The 23,179-nt window shown below is 38.6% G+C and overlaps 1 protein-coding gene across 1 annotated transcript in view; it reads right to left on the minus strand.

Annotated features, from left to right (window-relative positions):
• Nucleotides 1-23,179, minus strand: part of LOC134910984 (proton-coupled folate transporter-like) — a 668,553-nt gene that overhangs the window by 129,352 nt on the left and 516,022 nt on the right. Inside the window, exon 6 of the mRNA XM_063919378.1 lies at nucleotides 568-706. Within this exon, the coding sequence (XP_063775448.1) occupies nucleotides 568-706 (139 nt within the window). The remainder of the gene's footprint in view (nucleotides 1-567; nucleotides 707-23,179) is intronic.

Raw genomic sequence — 23,179 nt, forward strand, 5'->3', positions numbered from 1 at the left:
TACATACAGTACAGTAGGCTAGGCTAGAGGTAAGCTGCAATCATTTAATGCAGTGATTACCACATTTGTACAAAGTTATGTCTAAGCACAAAGCTATTATACAGGCGATTCTCTAGCTGAAGAAATGTTTCAATTACTGTTTTTTGAACTGCTTGTCTCATGTCATTTAAGATTCAAAACTCTTCAGCAGTGAGAAGAAATAACTAATTTTAAAATGTAATTATTTTCCTATTTCCCACTGGAAATCAGAATTTGCACATCCTGAAAGCAAGTAAAAATTCAGATGTTTTGCATCTTGAATATGATCTGTGTCTGAATTTATGCATTCAGTCAAATTTTTGTAACGTATTTGGCCTTTCTTGAATTCTGTGTCTATGCAGAAAGTTACTATTTTCATGTGCAGCGAATAACACAAAAGCATAATACAATGTACACAAAAGAGCAGTTTTTTGTATTACACCTGTGTCTGTTCATTGTAAACTAAATCTATTGTGTGCACATAATATGGAATTATTTCTAGGGTTAAAAACATTTATTGCACTGTATGTTACAAATATTAGTTCTTACTTAGAAATATCATCCATTTTGTTGTTGAAAAGGCCATCAACAGAAAAGAAATGGTTCTCATGATTACTCCAATGTTGGCGAGGCTCGTTTCTTTCACATGTTTTAAAAGCCAATGAAAACTGCAAAGTAAACATATTCCCTGTAAAAAGAAAATTAAAAGATGTAGCTTATTTTTGTATCAGCAATCCATATGTACAAAGTGCATAACAATGATGCACACTATATATTGTTACAATCCAGAGATTTTGGCTTACATGGATATTTCAATGTGTTCAATATTGTTTTACTTCTTCATATAATTGAGATGAGTGAAGTTGATTTTTCATAATGTGCTACATTCATTTGAGACCATTGTGTAAATACAGGGTGATTCAAACGTCGCAGTACACCCTTTTGTTTCAAAAACTGTGCAGGAAATGGGAAAACTGAATACTCCAGTAAGGTATGGGTGAGGTGGGCTATCTTTTAGGGTATGTACCGAACATGGGCACCGTCTTGAAATTGGCCATCTTGAATCTAAGTCAGTTTTTTCAAATGGAAAAGGGGGTCGTGTTACATGTCAAACAACATCAGATTTTTTTGAAAAGTTTATTTCTGCAAACAGATTTGAAATAGCTGTTATGGTTCAAAAGTGACATCACTTTTTTTGTCGCAGGTAACTAAAGGATGGATGTGAATGGTACAAATGTCATGCCATTTGACAGTTGTTCAGTTTTTCCAATGTACTGGTAAAAGCAAAATGGTGTCTAATACTTCATTTTTTATTTGCTTTATTACTTATGTGTTGTTCGTCTGACACAAAGACAGGACTGGAAAGATCAGTGATGCTGTAATATGTCTGGTTAAACTGAACTTCTTGTTTTTTGTTCTATGGTATGCTGAATTTCTTATTTTCTGTTCCATTGTATCTGCCCTTGTGTTAAGCTTATGGTGGAGACTGCTGAAAATGTTTGTAACCTTTGCTTAGCCAATAGTGTACTTTAAATATGGTTATATCCTTAAATGTTAGTAGTATCTGGGCTTTTTGCTCCAAGTCATATAAGCTAGGAAGCTGCACCAGACGGGGTTAACCAAATAAGTCTCAGTCTTGGTGTGAACTCTGCAGCATAGCCAGTCAACCTCCTGATAGTATCCAGCCTGGAAGTGAGAACAGGGCCCTGGATACCACAACCATTTAAACATATCATGTGAAGCAATCTGTGGCTAAGTATATTTGATCATTTACTGCTTATTAATATTTGATTGAAGCAAGTTTGAAATGATGTACTGTTTTTCCCGCTTTCTGTAACACTGTCAGAGCCAACCCTAGTTATAGGCAACCTAGGCAATTGCCTAGGGCATTTGGAATGCTAAGGGGCATTCCAAGTCTAGGACCAGCGGAAGTTTGTGGCCCCTTGATAGCAGCTCTGGCTACCGCGATCGAAGCTCAGCTCCGCTCTGATCGGGCAGCTCAGCATGCAGCCGGAAGCAGACAGTTTGTGCGGCAGGAAAATGTGTGCCACACCAATCCCAGCCAGCGGTGTCCAGATTCCCAGACTGAAACCAGAAGCATCATGCACAGCAGCGCACTTCTGCGCTGTGTGATGTCCCATATACAGGTCCCCAACAATCTGCACAGTACACCCAAGCATGAATTTATCTCGCGGCTGGCGAGGGACTGATACTGACTGTGGACCTGGATGATGATATGCTGTTCAGTGCGGGTACTGTATATAAGAAAACTCATGTATTTGTGAACACTGTGGTATGTGTCTGTATATATATATATATATATATATATATATTACAGTACCTTAACTGCTGGGCCACCTAAGTCTCCGCACTCACACTCAGCACTTCCCCCCTCTTTGACTGTCCCCTTCTATACTGTCCTCCCCATCCCCCCCCACCAAAGCTCTGTTGCTTGCCCCATCATACCTTCATATGTATATAATCACAAAATGCTGGCACTCCAGGGCTAAAAGTTCTTACACACCCAGTCAGCCCACATATGTACTAGAAATGCTTAGAGGGCGACACTCATGGGTCTTCATACCAACAAATAAAAGGCTAGTGAACTGACACAGTAGCGTTTTATTTGTGTGTATAAATACCCGTGAGTGCCGCCCTCTATGCATTTATATATATTTAATGTCCAAATACTTGCACTCAGTAGGTCTCCTCCATCTTACCTGCCCATGACCTCTGCAATATATATATATATATATATATATATATATGTTTCTACAATATAAATGAAAGAGGGCGCCTCATAGTGCATAAACCAATTTTTTAAAAAGGAAGAAAATTCACTTCTTATTGCATGTTTTGGTTTAAAAGTGACGTACCGAATGCGGCGGTCTTGACCACCGTAAGTATACACGTTTAAGAAAAAATGAATGGATATAACACCAACAGTGAAACAGTCAGCAGGCTCACCACCGACGTCTGCACACTGGGTCTTTGAGATCGGCGTCTCCTCTAAGCCAGTATCCACTATCAGCTGACATAGATTTCTACAATGTGAATGAAAAAGAGCCGCCTCATGGTGCATAACCCAGTTTTTTAAAAACAAAATTTATTTCCACTTCTTGAAGCATATTTGGCTTAAAAGTGACGTACCAGATGCGGCGGTCTCAACCACCGTAAGTATACACGTTTATAGATAAATGAGTGGGTATACCACCAGCAGCAATAATCAGCGGGCTCACCACCGACGTCTGCTCCTTCACGCCAGGCCACACCCCTACGCGTTTCGTCACGATGGACTTCGTCAGAGGGTTGGCCTGGCATAGCACAACCTTCCTTTTATATAACAACAATCAACCAATCATAAAATATACCATTATTAACATATTTGTCTAACAAAGCGTCAGCGTGAAGCACATTTGCTCCCCTTTAAATAAAAAATAAATTTCCATATTCAATGCCGACCACGAACAGCTAATATTAGCCACATAAAATGATTCAACCATTAAAACGTATTTAAATCCTTTCAAAATCTCATATAAATGGTTCAAATAAACCTCAATTAATTCTAATTGACTAAAAAGCCTTTCTAACAGAAGTGTCATTATTCTAAATTGCAAACAGCCCTTCTTCCTATACTCTCTAGTTTAAAAATGGAGTGATTTCAATACCTTCATTTAGACCTGCTGGGTATAACGTTTTGAGGGTCATTATCCAAAAGGTTTCTCTTCTAGCCAATAACTTGAGTCGATCACCCCCTCGTTTATCTAGTTTCACATTTTCCAACCCCATAAATTTCATTTTGTTTGGATTACTTTTTTGGCAGGTTTTAAAATGTCTAGGGACACTATGATTGTCAAGATTATTTTTTATGTTTCTATAATGTTCTAAAATACGCAGTTTTAAAATCCTTTTGGTTTTACCCACATACTTTTTTCCACAGCCACATATAAGCATATAGACTACAAAGGTGGTGTTACAATTAATAAATTGTTTAACCTGATATTCTTTTTCTCCTAAACTGTCTCTAAATGTTTGTTTCCCCGTTAGTCCGTGTGTACACATCTTGCAATTACCACAATTAAAGAACCCGTTTTGTTTCTTCAAAAACATGCTGTTTAAAGTGCTGGTTTCCTTAATGGGAGGGAGTTCACTCGGAGCCAAATGATTTTTCAGGGTTTTAGCTCTTCTAAACACCAAACTGGGTTTTTCTGTTATTACTTTACCCAGTATTGGATCAATTTTTAAAATGTGCCAATGCTTCTCCAAGCTGTTACGAATATCATTTATTTTTGCGTTATACTGTGTGACAAATGGACAATCTAATTTTTTTGAATTATCTTTCATATATTCACGATTTTTTTCCCCATACTGAATCAATTGTTTTCTATCTAATAGCCGAGTTTTATTAAGAGCAGAATCTACCAGATGTTTAGGATATCCTTTTTCTTTGAATTTGGCCGCATATATATTCGCCTGATCTTCAAATTTATTTATATCTGTGCAATTGCGTTTTAACCTGAGTAGTTGTGAAAAAGGGAGATTTTTCTTCCACTTATCATGGTGGCAACTATTATAATCTAAGTAGTTGTTACTATCAACTGGTTTAAAATAAGTGCATATATCTACATTATTTCCTTCTTCTGTAATACTGAGATTCAGATCTAAATATTGGATTTGTGTTTTATGTGTATTGTATGTGAAACCCAAATTATATTCATTTATTTGCAGATATTGAACAAAATGGGAGAACGATGTTTCTGAACCCTCCCATACTATTAGCAGGTCGTCTATATATCTCTTAAACAACACAATATGATCTTTATAAGGGTTATTATTATATATACAGTTTTGTTCCCATTCCCCCAAGTATATATTTGCTAGACTTGGGGCACAAACCGTCCCCATCGCCGTCCCACAGCGTTGGATAAAATAATCTCCCAAAAACGTAAAATAATTGTGTTTTAACACAAAGTTCAAACAATCCACAATGAAATCAATTCTTTCACTTTCCATGGACGGATCTCGTGACAACACTGCTCTCACACAGTTAATCCCTTTATCATGAGGTATTGATGTATACAGGGAATTTATGTCTATAGTTCCCCATGTATAACTATCCTTCCATTTAAAAGTGTCAAATATTTGCAAAACAGTCATAGAATCTTTAACATATGATTCCAACAAAGGTACATATTTTTTTAAATAGATATCCACAAACTCTGAAACTCTTGAGGTAAGAGACCCTATGCCCGACACTATCGGGCGACCAGATGATATATTGTGGCTATTCTTGGAGTTTCATTCATTAAATATGAATATTCATCCGGACTTATTATATTATTATAATAATAATAATAATAAGTCGTTCCATTTCTTTTATATAATTACTTCTATTCATTACCACTAGCCCTCCCCCCTTATCAGCTTGTTTGAACACTAATTCTTCATTACTTGTACTATAAAAGAAATGGAACGACTTTTAGCAGATCCCGTATCTTATGAAAAAATAAATGGGGACCCCACTAAAGAATTTATTCCTTTATTAGCTGATTTATTAAAGAAAGGAAAAGCTAATAATATAATAAGTCCGGATGAATATTCATATTTAATGAATGAAACTCCAAGAATAGCCACAATATATCATCTCCCCAAATTGCATAAAAATAAAGAAAATCCTCCTGGTCGCCCGATAGTGTCGGGCATAGGGTCTCTTACCTCAAGAGTTTCAGAGTTTGTGGATATCTATTTAAAAAAATATGTACCTTTGTTGGAATCATATGTTAAAGATTCTATGACTGTTTTGCAAATATTTGACACTTTTAAATGGAAGGATAGTTATACATGGGGAACTATAGACATAAATTCCCTGTATACATCAATACCTCATGATAAAGGGATTAACTGTGTGAGAGCAGTGTTGTCACGAGATCCGTCCATGGAAAGTGAAAGAATTGATTTCATTGTGGATTGTTTGAACTTTGTGTTAAAACACAATTATTTTACGTTTTTGGGAGATTATTTTATCCAACGCTGTGGGACGGCGATGGGGACGGTTTGTGCCCCAAGTCTAGCAAATATATACTTGGGGGAATGGGAACAAAACTGTATATATAATAATAACCCTTATAAAGATCATATTGTGTTGTTTAAGAGATATATAGACGACCTGCTAATAGTATGGGAGGGTTCAGAAACATCGTTCTCCCATTTTGTTCAATATCTGCAAATAAATGAATATAATTTGGGTTTCACATACAATACACATAAAACACAAATCCAATATTTAGATCTGAATCTCAGTATTACAGAAGAAGGAAATAATGTAGATATATGCACTTATTTTAAACCAGTTGATAGTAACAACTACTTAGATTATAATAGTTGCCACCATGATAAGTGGAAGAAAAATCTCCCTTTTTCACAACTACTCAGGTTAAAACGCAATTGCACAGATATAAATAAATTTGAAGATCAGGCGAATATATATGCGGCCAAATTCAAAGAAAAAGGATATCCTAAACATCTGGTAGATTCTGCTCTTAATAAAACTCGGCTATTAGATAGAAAACAATTGATTCAGTATGGGGAAAAAAATCGTGAATATATGAAAGATAATTCAAAAAAATTAGATTGTCCATTTGTCACACAGTATAACGCAAAAATAAATGATATTCGTAACAGCTTGGAGAAGCATTGGCACATTTTAAAAATTGATCCAATACTGGGTAAAGTAATAACAGAAAAACCCAGTTTGGTGTTTAGAAGAGCTAAAACCCTGAAAAATCATTTGGCTCCGAGTGAACTCCCTCCCATTAAGGAAACCAGCACTTTAAACAGCATGTTTTTGAAGAAACAAAACGGGTTCTTTAATTGTGGTAATTGCAAGATGTGTACACACGGACTAACGGGGAAACAAACATTTAGAGACAGTTTAGGAGAAAAAGAATATCAGGTTAAACAATTTATTAATTGTAACACCACCTTTGTAGTCTATATGCTTATATGTGGCTGTGGAAAAAAGTATGTGGGTAAAACCAAAAGGATTTTAAAACTGCGTATTTTAGAACATTATAGAAACATAAAAAAGAATCTTGACAATCATAGTGTCCCTAGACATTTTAAAACCTGCCAAAAAAGTAATCCAAACAAAATGAAATTTATGGGGTTGGAAAATGTGAAACTAGATAAACGAGGGGGTGATCGACTCAAGTTATTGGCTAGAAGAGAAACCTTTTGGATAATGACCCTCAAAACGTTATACCCAGCAGGTCTAAATGAAGGTATTGAAATCACTCCATTTTTAAACTAGAGAGTATAGGAAGAAGGGCTGTTTGCAATTTAGAATAATGACACTTCTGTTAGAAAGGCTTTTTAGTCAATTAGAATTAATTGAGGTTTATTTGAACCATTTATATGAGATTTTGAAAGGATTTAAATACGTTTTAATGGTTGAATCATTTTATGTGGCTAATATTAGCTGTTCGTGGTCGGCATTGAATATGGAAATGTATTTTTTATTTAAAGGGGAGCAAATGTGCTTCACGCTGACGCTTTGTTAGACAAATATGTTAATAATGGTATATTTTATGATTGGTTGATTGTTGTTATATAAAAGGAAGGTTGTGCTATGCCAGGCCAACCCTCTGACGAAGTCCATCGTGACGAAACGCGTAGGGGTGTGGCCTGGCGTGAAGGAGCAGACGTCGGTGGTGAGCCCGCTGATTATTGCTGCTGGTGGTATACCCACTCATTTATCTATAAACGTGTATACTTACGGTGGTTGAGACCGCCGCATCTGGTACGTCACTTTTAAGCCAAATATGCTTCAAGAAGTGGAAATAAATTTTGTTTTTAAAAAACTGGGTTATGCACCATGAGGCGGCTCTTTTTCATTCACATTGTAGAAATCTATGTCAGCTGATAGTGGATACTGGCTTAGAGGAGACGCCGATCTCAAAGACCCAGTGTGCAGACGTCGGTGGTGAGCCTGCTGACTGTTTCACTGTTGGTGTTATATCCATTCATTTTTTCTTAAACGTGTATACTTACGGTGGTCAAGACCGCCGCATTCGGTACGTCACTTTTAAACCAAAACATGCAATAAGAAGTGAATTTTCTTCCTTTTTAAAAAATTGGTTTATGCACTATGAGGCGCCCTCTTTCATTTATATTGTAGAAACCTTTATTGGCTAGTAGTGGATACTAACTCAGAGGAGACGCCGATCTCAAGGATCTTTTGTGCTGCGGAGACCTACAGATACTATAGGATTTATCCGGTTGGTTTTGAAAATACAATCTGGAAACTGAGACTTGTGGTTCCACAGATCGGAGAACATAGCTGCGCACGAACTCTCTGTACAATTTCTTTTTCTTCTTTATCCATTGTTTGTTGCCGCACATTTATCTCCGGAAAAAATGTTTAAATTTGCGGATCTGAGATCCAATAGATTGCAGGAATGTTTAAAAGTGTTTTCTGATGATGCTACAGTTAATTATTCTCAGGAGACCGCTAATGAGGATCTCTTTCTTAGCATTGAAAAATTGGTACTAAAAGAATCTAGAACCTGGTGGGACATTGTATCCTTAGAAAATTATATTAAATGTGGAAGAGTCCCAAGAGGTTTAAGGATATCAAAAAACCCAACTTTTGGAACAACTAATGATAAGTTTATTAAAGAATGGGATAGAATACTAAATGAATGCTCATTAGAATTAATGAGGCTAATTGTGTTTGAAAAGAAAACCCTGATAAAGGAACTAGAAAGCTCTATTTCTGAAAAAGAAAGAGAGTTGGAAAAAATCCTTAATGAATCAGACATGAAGGAATTCATTAGCTTTGTCGGGGGTAAAGTAGAAAAAATGGAGAAAGAGATCTGTTTAGTTAAAACGAAAAAATTTAAACGGGATAAGGAGGATTATGATAAGGGACAAGTAAAAGATTGGTCACAAAAACGAAGTGAATTTAGGAATTTGAAACAAAACTCTGATACTCGAGAACTTAATCGAGAATTTTCTTCAAATCAGAGGTTTGTGCAAACCCCAAGGCTGAATAAATATAATAACAACTATGAAAATAATTATTCTCCTAGAAGACCTGCCCCTTATAGGAAACAGGAAAGAGACGTGTGGCAAAAAGTACCCAGAGAAAAAGCATGGAGAAATCCGATGGGGTTTAATAAATCCACTCCCTTACCTCAGAGAAATAGATTCCAAGTGTTGGGATCTACTAAAAATGAAGATGTCTCTTTTTTAGAGAGGTATCAGAGAGACCATGGTCATTTACCAAAAGGGAGGGGAGACAGGGAACCGTTCTCGCTCACACGGAAAAGATCCAGAGAAAACGAGGAAAAAGAGGAGGCAAAAATGCAAATAAACAAAAAAAGAGTTCCATATTAGTACCCCCTGTAGATAAGGGTATATTTAATTTATCTAATGTTCCTTTGTCCCAAACTGAAAAAACTCTCTTGCAAAAGGGTTTATCTTTTGCCCCGACAGTGGGAGTAAACCAGTTTAATTTGAATATGGATCTAAATTTATATATACGTAATATGACACTCAAACGTCATTTTCTTAAAAATGAAGCTATAATAAAAAATTGGGATAAAGATAAACCAAAAAATATGACGGGGTTGAAAAACAAAAGTAACTATTATCCAGTAGAATCAAAGGGTTCTCATCTTGATCTCTTTCATCAATTAGTTAAAAAAGATTTGGAAAATATAAGTTTGAAATTAAAGGATAGAAATCTTACATATGATGAATCAATAGCCTTGAAGAGTTTGACAAGTAATGAAGAATTAGTGTTCAAACAAGCTGATAAGGGGGGAGGGCTAGTGGTAATGAATAGAAGTAATTATATAAAAGAAATGGAACGACTTTTAGCAGATCCCGTATCTTATGAAAAAATAAATGGGGACCCCACTAAAGAATTTATTCTTTTATTAGCTGATTTATTAAAGAAAGGAAAAGCTAATAATATAATAAGTCCGGATGAATATTCATATTTAATGAATGAAACTCCAAGAATAGCCACAATATATCATCTCCCCAAATTGCATAAAAATAAAGAAAATCCTCCTGGTCGCCCGATAGTGTCGGGCATAGGGTCTCTTACCTCAAGAGTTTCAGAGTTTGTGGATATCTATTTAAAAAAATATGTACCTTTGTTGGAATCATATGTTAAAGATTCTATGACTGTTTTGCAAATATTTGACACTTTTAAATGGAAGGATAGTTATACATGGGGAACTATAGACATAAATTCCCTGTATACATCAATACCTCATGATAAAGGGATTAACTGTGTGAGAGCAGTGTTGTCACGAGATCCGTCCATGGAAAGTGAAAGAATTGATTTCATTGTGGATTGTTTGAACTTTGTGTTAAAACACAATTATTTTACGTTTTTGGGAGATTATTTTATCCAACGCTGTGGGACGGCGATGGGGACGGTTTGTGCCCCAAGTCTAGCAAATATATACTTGGGGGAATGGGAACAAAACTGTATATATAATAATAACCCTTATAAAGATCATATTGTGTTGTTTAAGAGATATATAGACGACCTGCTAATAGTATGGGAGGGTTCAGAAACATCATTCTCCCATTTTGTTCAATATCTGCAAATAAATGAATATAATTTGGGTTTCACATACAATACACATAAAACACAAATCCAATATTTAGATCTGAATCTCAGTATTACAGAAGAAGGAAATAATGTAGATATATGCACTTATTTTAAACCAGTTGATAGTAACAACTACTTAGATTATAATAGTTGCCACCATGATAAGTGGAAGAAAAATCTCCCTTTTTCACAACTACTCAGGTTAAAACGCAATTGCACAGATATAAATAAATTTGAAGATCAGGCGAATATATATGCGGCCAAATTCAAAGAAAAAGGATATCCTAAACATCTGGTAGATTCTGCTCTTAATAAAACTCGGCTATTAGATAGAAAACAATTGATTCAGTATGGGGAAAAAAATCGTGAATATATGAAAGATAATTCAAAAAAATTAGATTGTCCATTTGTCACACAGTATAACGCAAAAATAAATGATATTCGTAACAGCTTGGAGAAGCATTGGCACATTTTAAAAATTGATCCAATACTGGGTAAAGTAATAACAGAAAAACCCAGTTTGGTGTTTAGAAGAGCTAAAACCCTGAAAAATCATTTGGCTCCGAGTGAACTCCCTCCCATTAAGGAAACCAGCACTTTAAACAGCATGTTTTTGAAGAAACAAAACGGGTTCTTTAATTGTGGTAATTGCAAGATGTGTACACACGGACTAACGGGGAAACAAACATTTAGAGACAGTTTAGGAGAAAAAGAATATCAGGTTAAACAATTTATTAATTGTAACACCACCTTTGTAGTCTATATGCTTATATGTGGCTGTGGAAAAAAGTATGTGGGTAAAACCAAAAGGATTTTAAAACTGCGTATTTTAGAACATTATAGAAACATAAAAAATAATCTTGACAATCATAGTGTCCCTAGACATTTTAAAACCTGCCAAAAAAGTAATCCAAACAAAATGAAATTTATGGGGTTGGAAAATGTGAAACTAGATAAACGAGGGGGTGATCGACTCAAGTTATTGGCTAGAAGAGAAACCTTTTGGATAATGACCCTCAAAACGTTATACCCAGCAGGTCTAAATGAAGGTATTGAAATCACTCCATTTTTAAACTAGAGAGTATAGGAAGAAGGGCTGTTTGCAATTTAGAATAATGACACTTCTGTTAGAAAGGCTTTTTAGTCAATTAGAATTAATTGAGGTTTATTTGAACCATTTATATGAGATTTTGAAAGGATTTAAATACGTTTTAATGGTTGAATCATTTTATGTGGCTAATATTAGCTGTTCGTGGTCGGCATTGAATATGGAAATGTATTTTTTATTTAAAGGGGAGCAAATGTGCTTCACGCTGTTGCTTTGTTAGACAAATATGTTAATAATGGTATATTTTATGATTGGTTGATTGTTGTTATATAAAAGGAAGGTTGTGCTATGCCAGGCCAACCCTCTGACGAAGTCCATCGTGACGAAACGCGTAGGGGTGTGGCCTGGCGTGAAGGAGCAGACGTCGGTGGTGAGCCCGCTGATTATTGCTGCTGGTGGTATACCCACTCATTTATCTATAAACGTGTATACTTACGGTGGTTGAGACCGCCGCATCTGGTACGTCACTTTTAAGCCAAATATGCTTCAAGAAGTGGAAATAAATTTTGTTTTTAAAAAACTGGGTTATGCACCATGAGGCGGCTCTTTTTCATTCACATTGTAGAAATCTATGTCAGCTGATAGTGGATACTGGCTTAGAGGAGACGCCGATCTCAAAGACCCAGTGTGCAGACGTCGGTGGTGAGCCTGCTGACTGTTTCACTGTTGGTGTTATATCCATTCATTTTTTCTTAAACGTGTATACTTACGGTGGTCAAGACCGCCGCATTCGGTACGTCACTTTTAAACCAAAACATGCAATAAGAAGTGAATTTTCTTCCTTTTTAAAAAATTGGTTTATGCACTATGAGGCGCCCTCTTTCATTTATATTGTAGAAACCTTTATTGGCTAGTAGTGGATACTAACTCAGAGGAGACGCCGATCTCAAGGATCTTTTGTGCTGCGGAGACCTACAGATACTATAGGATTTATCCGGTTGGTTTTGAAAATACAATCTGGAAACTGAGACTTGTGGTTCCACAGATCGGAGAACATAGCTGCGCACGAACTCTCTGTACAATATATATATATATATATATATATATACACACACACACACACACACACACACACACACACAAAACACATATGCTACACTACGAAGTGGCATAGTATGTACCTGGATTACTACATAGTGACATAATGTATATTGGGGGCACTGCAATGTGGAATAGGGCCTGATTCTGAATCAGATGCAGAAGCACAGACAGCAGCATCTGTCTGTGTCTTTATGCTGATGCAGTTACATAGAAAATACTAAAACTACTAAGAAAAAAGAAAATCTTAACAAATGGGAAAAGAAAGCATTACAAAAACTCACTAAAGATAGCTCTATCATTATTAAGGCTGCAGATAAGGGGGGGCTTATTATACAGGATCAGACAGATTATGTAAAGGAAGCTGAGAGACAATTGGGAGATAAAACTTTTTACACAATACTACCGGGTGATCCAACAGAGAAATACCTATTAGAACTTCATTACCTCCTTTCAGAAGCAATCGGTGAGGACATAATTACAAAGGAAGAATATCGTTTCTTATTCTGCCCTCATCCAACTGTACCAATTTATTATCACCTCCCCAAGATCCACAAATCCCTCACGTCACCTCCCGGTCGCCTATTATTTCTGGTGTAAGTTCCCTCACGTCTAATTTATCCCATTATGTTGATTCACATTTACAGCCACGTGTTTCTACCCTGAGGTCACACATCAAGGACACTACCCACTTTTTAAACATGATAAAAGAAATAAATTGGGAGGATTCTTATGCGTTCTTGACACTAGACATGCAGAGCTTATATTCTAATATCCCTCACGATCTAGGAGTACATACGATCGCAAATCGGCTAACTAAGGATGGTGACCTCAGGGAGAAACACAAACAGTTCATTTTGGATTCCATTTCTTTTATTCTAAAACACAAATACTTTTTATTTTTGGACACTTTATCTTCAGGTGATGGGCACGGCGATGGGGACAAGGTTCGCACCGAGCTATGCCAACCTCTACATGGGCGAGGTCAAAGACTGGCTCGTATGGGGGGGGGGTTCGGCGCGCACCTGGTCCTCTACGGGCATTATATAGATGATTTATTTATTATTTGGGATGGGGATTACACATCCGTACTTTCTTTTGTCACTCATTTGAATAACAATCCCTAAAATCTCACTTTCACTCACTCTTTTAGCACTTCCTGTATGAATTTCTTGAATGTCTCTGTAAAAGTTATAGATAAAAAAATCTCTATGCGTAGTTATATAAAAGAGACAGGCACAAATTCCTATTTACACTTTAATAGTGCACATCACTTATCATGGAAAAAAGGCATTCCTAAGAGTCAACTACTCCGTATTAGGAGAAATTGTTCTGATATGAATTCCTTTGATCTTCAAGCAGAAATCATGACAGACTCCTTTCTAGAAAGAGGGTATCCAAGTCATTTAGTACAAAAATCATTGAATGAGGTAAAGAACATAGAGAGAGAACAACTTCTAAATCCGCCTAAGGATAAACAGAATAAAAAAGATAAGAATCCAGTTACAGATATATCATTTATTTCAACTTATAATAACTGCCACACAGAAGTGAGAAAAATCATAACAAAGAATTATAATATTTTAAAACAAGATAATATATTAGTTAACATCCTTCCAAGAGAACCTAGTTTTATTTATTTTTTAAAAACAGGTCTCTTAAAAATATACTAGCACCAAGCCATCTGAAAAATGTTGAGGAAGACAATAAGTCTAAAAAAAGCCCAAAAAGAAAAGATTGGCTTACACAGCTAAGTACCAAAACAAGATTCTTTAAATGCGGTAGGAATATATGTCTAACCTGTAATTATACAGCCAACCATGGGGGTAATTCTGAGTTGATCGCAGCAAGAACTTTGTTAGCAGTTGGGCAAAACCATGTGCACTGCAGGGGAGGCAGATATCACATGTGCAGAGAGAGTTAGATTTGGGTGGGTTATTTTGTTTCTGTGCAGGGTAAATACTGCCTGCTTTATTTTTACTTTGCAATTTAGATTGCAGATTGAACACACCCCACCTAAATCTAACTTTCGCTGCACATGTTATATCTGCCTAACCTGCAGTGCACATGGTTTTGCCCAACTGCTAACAAAGTTCTTGCTGCAATCAACTCAGAATTACCCCCCATACCCTAAGGATCAATGTAGATGTGGGGGAGAAACCCTATGAGATAAAAACATATATGAACTGCAATACATCTTATGTAATTTATATGTTGACTTGCGGCTGTAATTTGTAATATATTGGAAGAACCACTCGCATGCTCAAAATAAGATTCCTTGAGCACTGCAGAAATATTCTGAAAAAGGTTCAAACACATAGTGTATCTAAACACTATGCAGATACTCATAATGGAAATCCTAAATGTCTGAAGGTGATGGGCTTAGAATTTATTCATAAAACGATACGGGTGGGGATCGTTATAAAACCCTTTGCAAACAAGAAGTCTTTTGGATGCTTAAAATGAATAGCATATTCCCTGCGGGTCTTAATGAGTCAGTAGAACTCAACTGTGTAATTTAAATCACCTAAAAATATTTTTCTCAGTTGGACTGTAATAAGGCTCTAATAATTACTTTTCCATAACTGGAGTGGAAAGCTTCCTCTCAAATATGTATAAATAAGATCATGTATTATATAATGGGTACTATCCTATATTATTCTGATGTATTTTTCTATTTCTATAATTGTATACTGATATGTATTATGGGTTTTTTTTTATAAAAAAAAAAGACAGATCATCCCTATAGAGATACTTACCTGATCACTTTATATGAAATATAATGATTCTTGGATTGAAACTATAAGAGAGTAAATAATAATAAAAAGCCTGACAGAGAGCTAGAAATTAGATTGTTTTGAAAAGAAGTTATTAAGCAATTTTGTTAGCTTATGTGACTTCATTTCAATATAAGTAAATCCTTTTTGCCCATTGAAAAAATGGAATGGCTGAAGGTTACGCATTATACGAGTCACGTAGCGCCCCTACTTCATCCACTGGAAGAGATGGACAAAAAGAGACCTTGAAGTGCAGGATGCGGGTCACAGAATGCCGGTCATGTGACCACGCCTGCCGTACAAGATTGTCCCTGAAAATTTTTTGTCAGATTCGGGGTGTGTTTTGGATTTGGGTGTTTTTTTTTCAAAAACAGCTTAAATCATAGAATTTTGGGGTAATTTTGATCCTTTAGTATTATTAACCACAATAAACACAATTTCCACTCATCTCCAGTCTATTTTGAACACCTCACACCTCACAATACTATTTTTAGTCCTAAAATTTGCACCAAGGTCGCTGGATGACTAAGCTAAGCGACCCAAGAGGGCGGCACAAACACCTGGCCCATCTAGGAGTGGCACTGCAGTGTCAGACAGGATGGTACTTAAAAAAATTGGCCCCAAACAGGACATGATGCAAAGAAAAGAGAAAAAGAGGTGCACTGTGGTCGCTGGGCGGCTAAGCTAAGCGACACAAACACATCAATAACACAGGAATTATTTGTTCTTCTAATCAATGGTATTATTGGTCCAAATCACTGGAAGAACATGACAAAATCATTGGAATTATTTGTTCTAATCAATGGTATTATTGGTCCAAATCACTGGAAGAAAATGACAAAATCACTGGAATTATTCATTCTAATCAATGGTATTGGTCCAAATCACTGGAAGAAAATGACAAAATCACTGGAATTATTTGGCAAGATCACTGTAATTAATAATTATAAATCACTGATATTAATTGGTAAAATCTCGCTATCGACTGCCTAGTGAAGTGGAATCTAGATGGGATTTTGTACCGGGGACACAATAACTTAATCAACACGTCTAACAGCGCACTGATTATACTGAGAACTGATTATACTGATCACTGATGATACTACGGAGAACTGACACTGAGCAGCGAGAACAGCACTGGACTATTGTACTGTAGTATACTGGTCACCACAATGCAGCACTAACACTGAGCACAGATATTAAGCACTGATCAGGATACTAGAAGTGACACAGAGCTGAAAGATACAGCAATGGCCTAATGTACTGTACTACTATAATTATATACTGGTGGTCCCCACAATGCAGCACACTGAGCACAGATATTACCAGGTGTATCTCACACATCGCTCAGTACAGATTACAGGATGTGTAATCACCAGGTGTATAACACACGTCGCACAGTACAGTATACAGTATGCAGCTCTGGAGGGATCAGTATTTGACAGGAAGGCGAGGCCTGGTCCTTCCAGCAGAGTGACAGGAGGCCGTATAGTAGCAGCCAGCTCCAAATCTGGCAGTGTGTGGAGAGGGAGGGGATGAGGGAAGGGAACGAGCACTGGAGTGTCTGAGTGGAGGGCTTGGAAGTTCAGGGGAAATGAGGCGGGAGCTGCTCTTCCATAGCAGCGCACAGTGGTGGTGACGGAGTCTGATAAAGGAGGGAGGAGGAGGATTGGGGCAAATGGCCGCAGGGGAGCACTGTGCCGCAGCCATCACCTGCAGGGGGAGGGAAGGGAAACACATCATATCTGCCCCAGATAAGTGACTTCTGATCAGAGCAATTGAGGGTCAGAGCTTTTCTGAATTGTGGAAAGGAAGGGGTTCTTTTTCATGTAGACTGGAAGGACTACAACAAACTTGGAGTGACTAAATTTTTCACCCTAGTTCGGCAGCCCTGGTGCCCTTTAATACACAGATGAATGGAGACTCCATATGGAAAGACGGCCGCTCAGGGATCAAGAGCTGATGCAGCACATGCAGGTGTTTCTGCAAATATGATGAAGAAAAGAACATCTCATAAGAAACATTGAAACAATATGGGACCAAGTAAACCAATCTCCCAGCCAAGGCAAAATATTGTAGGCTGTAGAATACAGCATGGGTGGAAAGAGGGCAGTGGGCCAATAACCCAGTGGAAAGGAACAGTTCTGGATCAAGTACCAGTGAATCCCTCCCTCTATCTTATAAAGTATGATGGATTTGATTGTATCTATGGACTTGAGCTTCACAAGGATGAAAGGGTGTCTGCTCTTGAAGTTCTACCAGACAGAGTTGCCTCTTCCCAAATCAGCGATGCCCATTTAGCTGACACAATGATTGGTAAAGCAGTGGAGCATATGTTTGAAACAGAGGATGGTTCCAAGGATGAGTGGCGAGGGATGGTATTAGCACGAGCACCTATTATGAACACATAGTTTTATTATTATATAACCTATGACAAGGACCCAGTCTTATATATGTATCAACTTTTAGATAACTATAAAGAAGGAAATCTTCGGATCATGCCAGACTCAAATGATTCCCCTCCAGCTGAAAGAGAACCAGGGGAGGTTGTGGACAGCCTGGTGGGCAAGCAAGTGGAATATGCCAAAGAAGATGGCTCAAAAAGGACTGACATGGTTATTCATCAAGTTGAAGCTAAACCATCTGTGTACTTCATTAAGTTTGATGACGATTTCCATATTTATGTCTACGATTTGGTGAAGACATCCTAAATGGGATTCTGTACTTTTTTTTTTGCCAAATGTAATCTAATGTAAACATTTGTAGAAAGTCGCTGCTTTCTGATTACAGAAATGCTCAGATATTCCTGCGAATCCACAATCCCTTCCCAGAGGAAAAAGAAATTGAGAAACCATTGTTTGAGAACATTTGTTCTCTTTCCCTTACAAAGGAACAAACCACTTTCCAAGAAGAATGACGTTTTTGAGATTATGGAGACAATGTTTTTGAATATAAATCCTAAAGCAGGTGGTGTATTAGAGCAAAAAAGTGCAAGAGACCAGCCATGCAGTTTCTGAAATATTATGACAAAATGTTACTGTATTTCATAAGCACTCATTCCTAACTCTGCTAAGTACTGTTTGGTATACTGTATCTTGCTTCCATGAGGTAGTTGTCCATTATTTCAGCTTCCATTGACCATTTTGAAAGCGGAAGAAGTTATCAATTCTTTTTTTTTACCCCCTATTTTTAATTTTCTCCTGCATATCCCAGTAAAATGTTGCAATGTTAAGTATTGACTTGTGCCTTCTGGGGGTCCACTTCTTCACCAAACCCAGCCAAATCTCATCCTAACCCTCTGTTCCACGTTCTCTATGTACCCCATCTGTGTCACGCCTGTCTGTCTACCCCTCCCCTTTAGATTGTAAGCTCTCACGAGCAGGGCCCTCTTCCCTCATGTGCTTATCCTTTGTCTTACTTTAATAATCTTCAACTGTACCACATCCAGCAGTCTTCTGCCACCTGCTGATATAACTATGTTTATTTACCCTGTACTTGTCCTATACTGTCATCAACTGTAAGTTGCTGTTTTCCTATTTGATTATTTATGTACTCTGTAAATGGGTGCTGCGGAAACCCTTGTGGCGCCATATAAATAAAGGATAATAATAATAATAATAATAATAATAATAATATAGGGTGTATAATCCCCAGGTGTATCTCACACATCGCTCAGTACAGTATATAGGGTGTATAATCCCCAGTTGTATCTCACACATGACACAGTAGAGTATATATGGTGTATAATCCCCAGGTGTATCTCATACATCGTTCAGTACAGATTACAGGATGTATAATCACCAGGTGTATAACACACGTCGCACAGTACAGTATACAGGGTGTATAATCCCCAGGTGTATCTCACACATCACTCAGTACAGTGTATAGGGTGTATAATCCCCAGGTGTATCTCACACATCGCTCAGTACAGATTACAGGATGTATAATCACCAGGTGTATAACAGACGTCGCACAGTACAGTATACAGGGTGTATAATTAATTACCAGGTGTATCACACACATTGCACAGTACAGTATATAGGGTGTATAATCCTCAGGTGTATCTCACACATCACACAGTACAGTATACAGGGTGTATAATCACCAGGTGTATCACAAATGTTTCACAGTACAGTATACAGGGTGTATAATCCCCAGGTGTATCTCACACATCGCTTAGTACAGATTACAGGATGTATAAAATCACCAGGTGTATAACACACATCACACAGTACAGTATACATACTGTTCACAACAATGCAGCAGATATTGAGCACTGATCAGGATACTAGAAGTGACACAGAGCTGCAAGATACAGCAATGGCCTACTGTACTGTACTATATGTATACTGCTGGTCACCAAAATGTTGCACTGTCCTACTATGTACTGCTCACAATAATGCAGCACAGATATGGATAGTATACTTGACACAGAGCTGCAAGATACAGCAATGGCCTACTGTACTGTACTGTACTGTACTACTATAATTATATACTGGTGGTCCCCACAATGCAGCACACTGAGCACAGATATTTGCAGCACACTGAGCACAGATATGGAGCGTTTTCAGGCAGAGAACTGATACAGATATTTGCAGCACACTGAGCACAGATATTTGCAGCACACTGAGCACAGATATTTGCAGCACACTGAGCACAGATACGGAGCTTTTCAGGGAGAGAATGCAGCCACATCCTCTCCGTTCAATCTCCAATGCAAGAGTGAAAATGGCGGCAATGCGCAGCTCTTTATATAGAATACGAATCTTGCGAGATTCCGACAGCGGGATGATGACGTTCAGGCGCGTTCGGGTTAACCGAGCAAGGCGGGAAGATCAGAGGCTGCCTCGGAGCCTTATAAAATAGGTGAAGTTTGGGCAGGTTCGGATCTCGGAAAACCAAACTTGCTCATCTCTAAAATGTATTAAATTTTATTGAATTGAAAACCAGACAATCCATCTCAGTTAGCGCTGTCTTACTGTTGCTTCAATGTGGAATAGGGCCTGATTCTGAATCAGATGCAGAAGCACAGACAACAGCATCTATTGGCAGTCGCCCGTCTGTGTCTTTATGCTGATGCAGTTACAGAGTCGTTCCCTTGTATTTGTGTGCCTGAATTTACAAGGACTGAGACACATCCTTAGACACCACTATCAAAACTTCCACCAGTCCTATGGCACATGCAGTTTCTCCATCTAGCGGTGACCTCCTATGTCTCCATCTGTGTACGCTACCATTTTCATTGATGTGCCTAAAACACTCCCTTAACACGCCCACTGAACTGACCATTTGTGTGAGCACTTCCAGCCACCTCCCAATCACCACTCAGGGACACCCAACATTTTTCCACAACATTTCTCATACAATACGTGTATGTCTCGATCAGACTCCGTGTTACACATGCGCTGTTGGGGCATGCATAGTTGTAAAAAATTGGGAACCAACTGCAGGGGTGGATGAATGGCAGCTGCTTCAGCATTCAGCTTTATGGGGTGCCTGGCAGCTTGTGAGTTTTTGACTGAGTCAGCTCAGCAGGCATGAATGCTGTGTGCTGACCAGCTGAGGGGTGATGGGTGTTGCAGGCTGTTGATGTGATATGTGCTGATGGGTGATGTGTGCTGTACTGAGAGGGGTTCTGTATGAGGGGTGTTAGATTAGTATTGCTATGGGTTAGGAGGGATGGGTGCTGCTGCCTGCTCCTTTGAGCTGTGCTGCTGGGTGCTGCGCTGGGAGAGGGTTTCTGATGAGGGGTGCTGGGTGAGGGTTTTGGATTAGGATTGTTATGGTTGAGGGATGACTTGTGTTGCTGGCTGATGCTGTGATCTATGCTGCTGGGTGATGGGTGCTGTGCTGGGAGAAGGGTGCTGGGTCAGAGGCAGAACTAGCACCGGTGCTAGGGGGCACCAACCAAAATCTTGCCTAGGGCATCATATTGGTTAGGGCCAGCTCTGAACACTGTGCAATCCAAATAATTTAGTTCCACCAGGAACAGGCAATTATTTAAAAGTATAGTGCTTACTGTATGTAGATACAAAAGTAATACTGAAAAGGTCACTATACTGTATGATTCCACTGATCTAGTGTATGAAACCCGTTTCTCATTCAGCATGCAGCACAGTGGTTAACACTGCTGCCTCACAAAGAACTTTGGCGCCTTATTAGTATGGAGTTATATAAAATTTTCATAGTTTCAAAACAAACTGAAAGGTTGTTTTCACAGCTGTGGTTGGTTGTGAACTCAGACTAGACAGTATTAATTGGGCAGAAACTAAGGTTTAATGTGGATCTCTCTCATATGGTGAAGAAATTATAAAAATGATTACTTTTTACAAGGCAGTACTATATCTAGTACTATCAAAAAGAGCTGTAATGCAGAACAGTACCAGCTACACAGAATTGCTGGATGTGGCGCAGTACTGGCTACACAGGATTGCTCGGATGTTGAGCAGAACCAGCCACACAGGATTGCTGGGATGTGGAGCAGTACCGGCTACACAGGATTGCTGGGATATGGAGTAGAACCAGCTACACATGATTGCTGGGATGCGGAGCAGAGCAAGCTGCACAGGTTGCCGGGATGCCAGTTATACCAGAGCAATGCCAGTTATACAAGATTACTGGGTTACGACTTAGATGCTGGGGTGCAGAGTAGTACCAGCTATACAGGATTGCTGGGTTATGACCAGCTATTTAGACTTAGATGCTGGGATGCGGAGCATTACCTACTATACAGGTATGGATGCAGCAGCTAACACTGGGATGGCACCAGCAATACAGGAACAGCTGCTGCAGCTTTACAGTGGGATGGCACCAGTGATACATGAATGGATGCGGCAGCTTACACTGGGATGGCAACAGTGAAACATGAACAACTGCACCAGTGGCATAGAAACTAGAGAGTGCTTGATGGGGGTTGCATTGATAGTCTCTAGGTCAGTGGTTCCCAAACTCGGTCCTCAAGTACTCCCAACAGTTCATGTTTCTTTTTCATCCACTAGGGGTCACTGGAGTACTCTTGGGATATGGACGGCTTCCACCGGAAGAAGGCACTGAATAAATTAATTTTTGAGACTACTCCTCCCCTCCATATCCTCGAGCACTCCAGTGTTTTTTCTGTGCTCGACACAGTTAGAAGGCATAGTGGAGCTCGTCCACAAAGTATTGGAATTTTTTATAAGTTTTTTTTTTTCCTTTCAAGGATTTCCACGTCCTTTCCCCCCTTCTAACAGGCGTGGGTCAGGGACAGTGGAAGCGGCTGAGAACAGCCGTGAGTGTCGGACCTCTCTGTAAAGAGCTCCCTCACTCCACCTGCAGGCTGCCTGCAAAAAGCTGGACGGAGCTTGGATGAGAAGCCCAGTCATAGACTTTTGTTACGGTCCAGGTATGTTGGGTAGGGGCGGTCAGCTTATGCTGCCGCCCCACTGTTGGGGATTGTATTGGGCATGTTTCACTCACTAACGACCGCTGCCCGGAGCGCGTGTGCATAGGCCGCTTCACGGCTCTATGCAGCGCGCTCTCACTCTCCGCCGCTCCCAGCATCTTAAGTTACCTAGCAGACCGCTGCTCCCTGCGCCGCAGCAGCCGATATGTTCCCCGCTGCCTGGCTAC

The sequence above is a fragment of the Pseudophryne corroboree genome, chromosome 4 (assembly GCF_028390025.1).
Source record: "Pseudophryne corroboree isolate aPseCor3 chromosome 4, aPseCor3.hap2, whole genome shotgun sequence".
NCBI lineage: Eukaryota > Metazoa > Chordata > Amphibia > Anura > Myobatrachidae > Pseudophryne > Pseudophryne corroboree.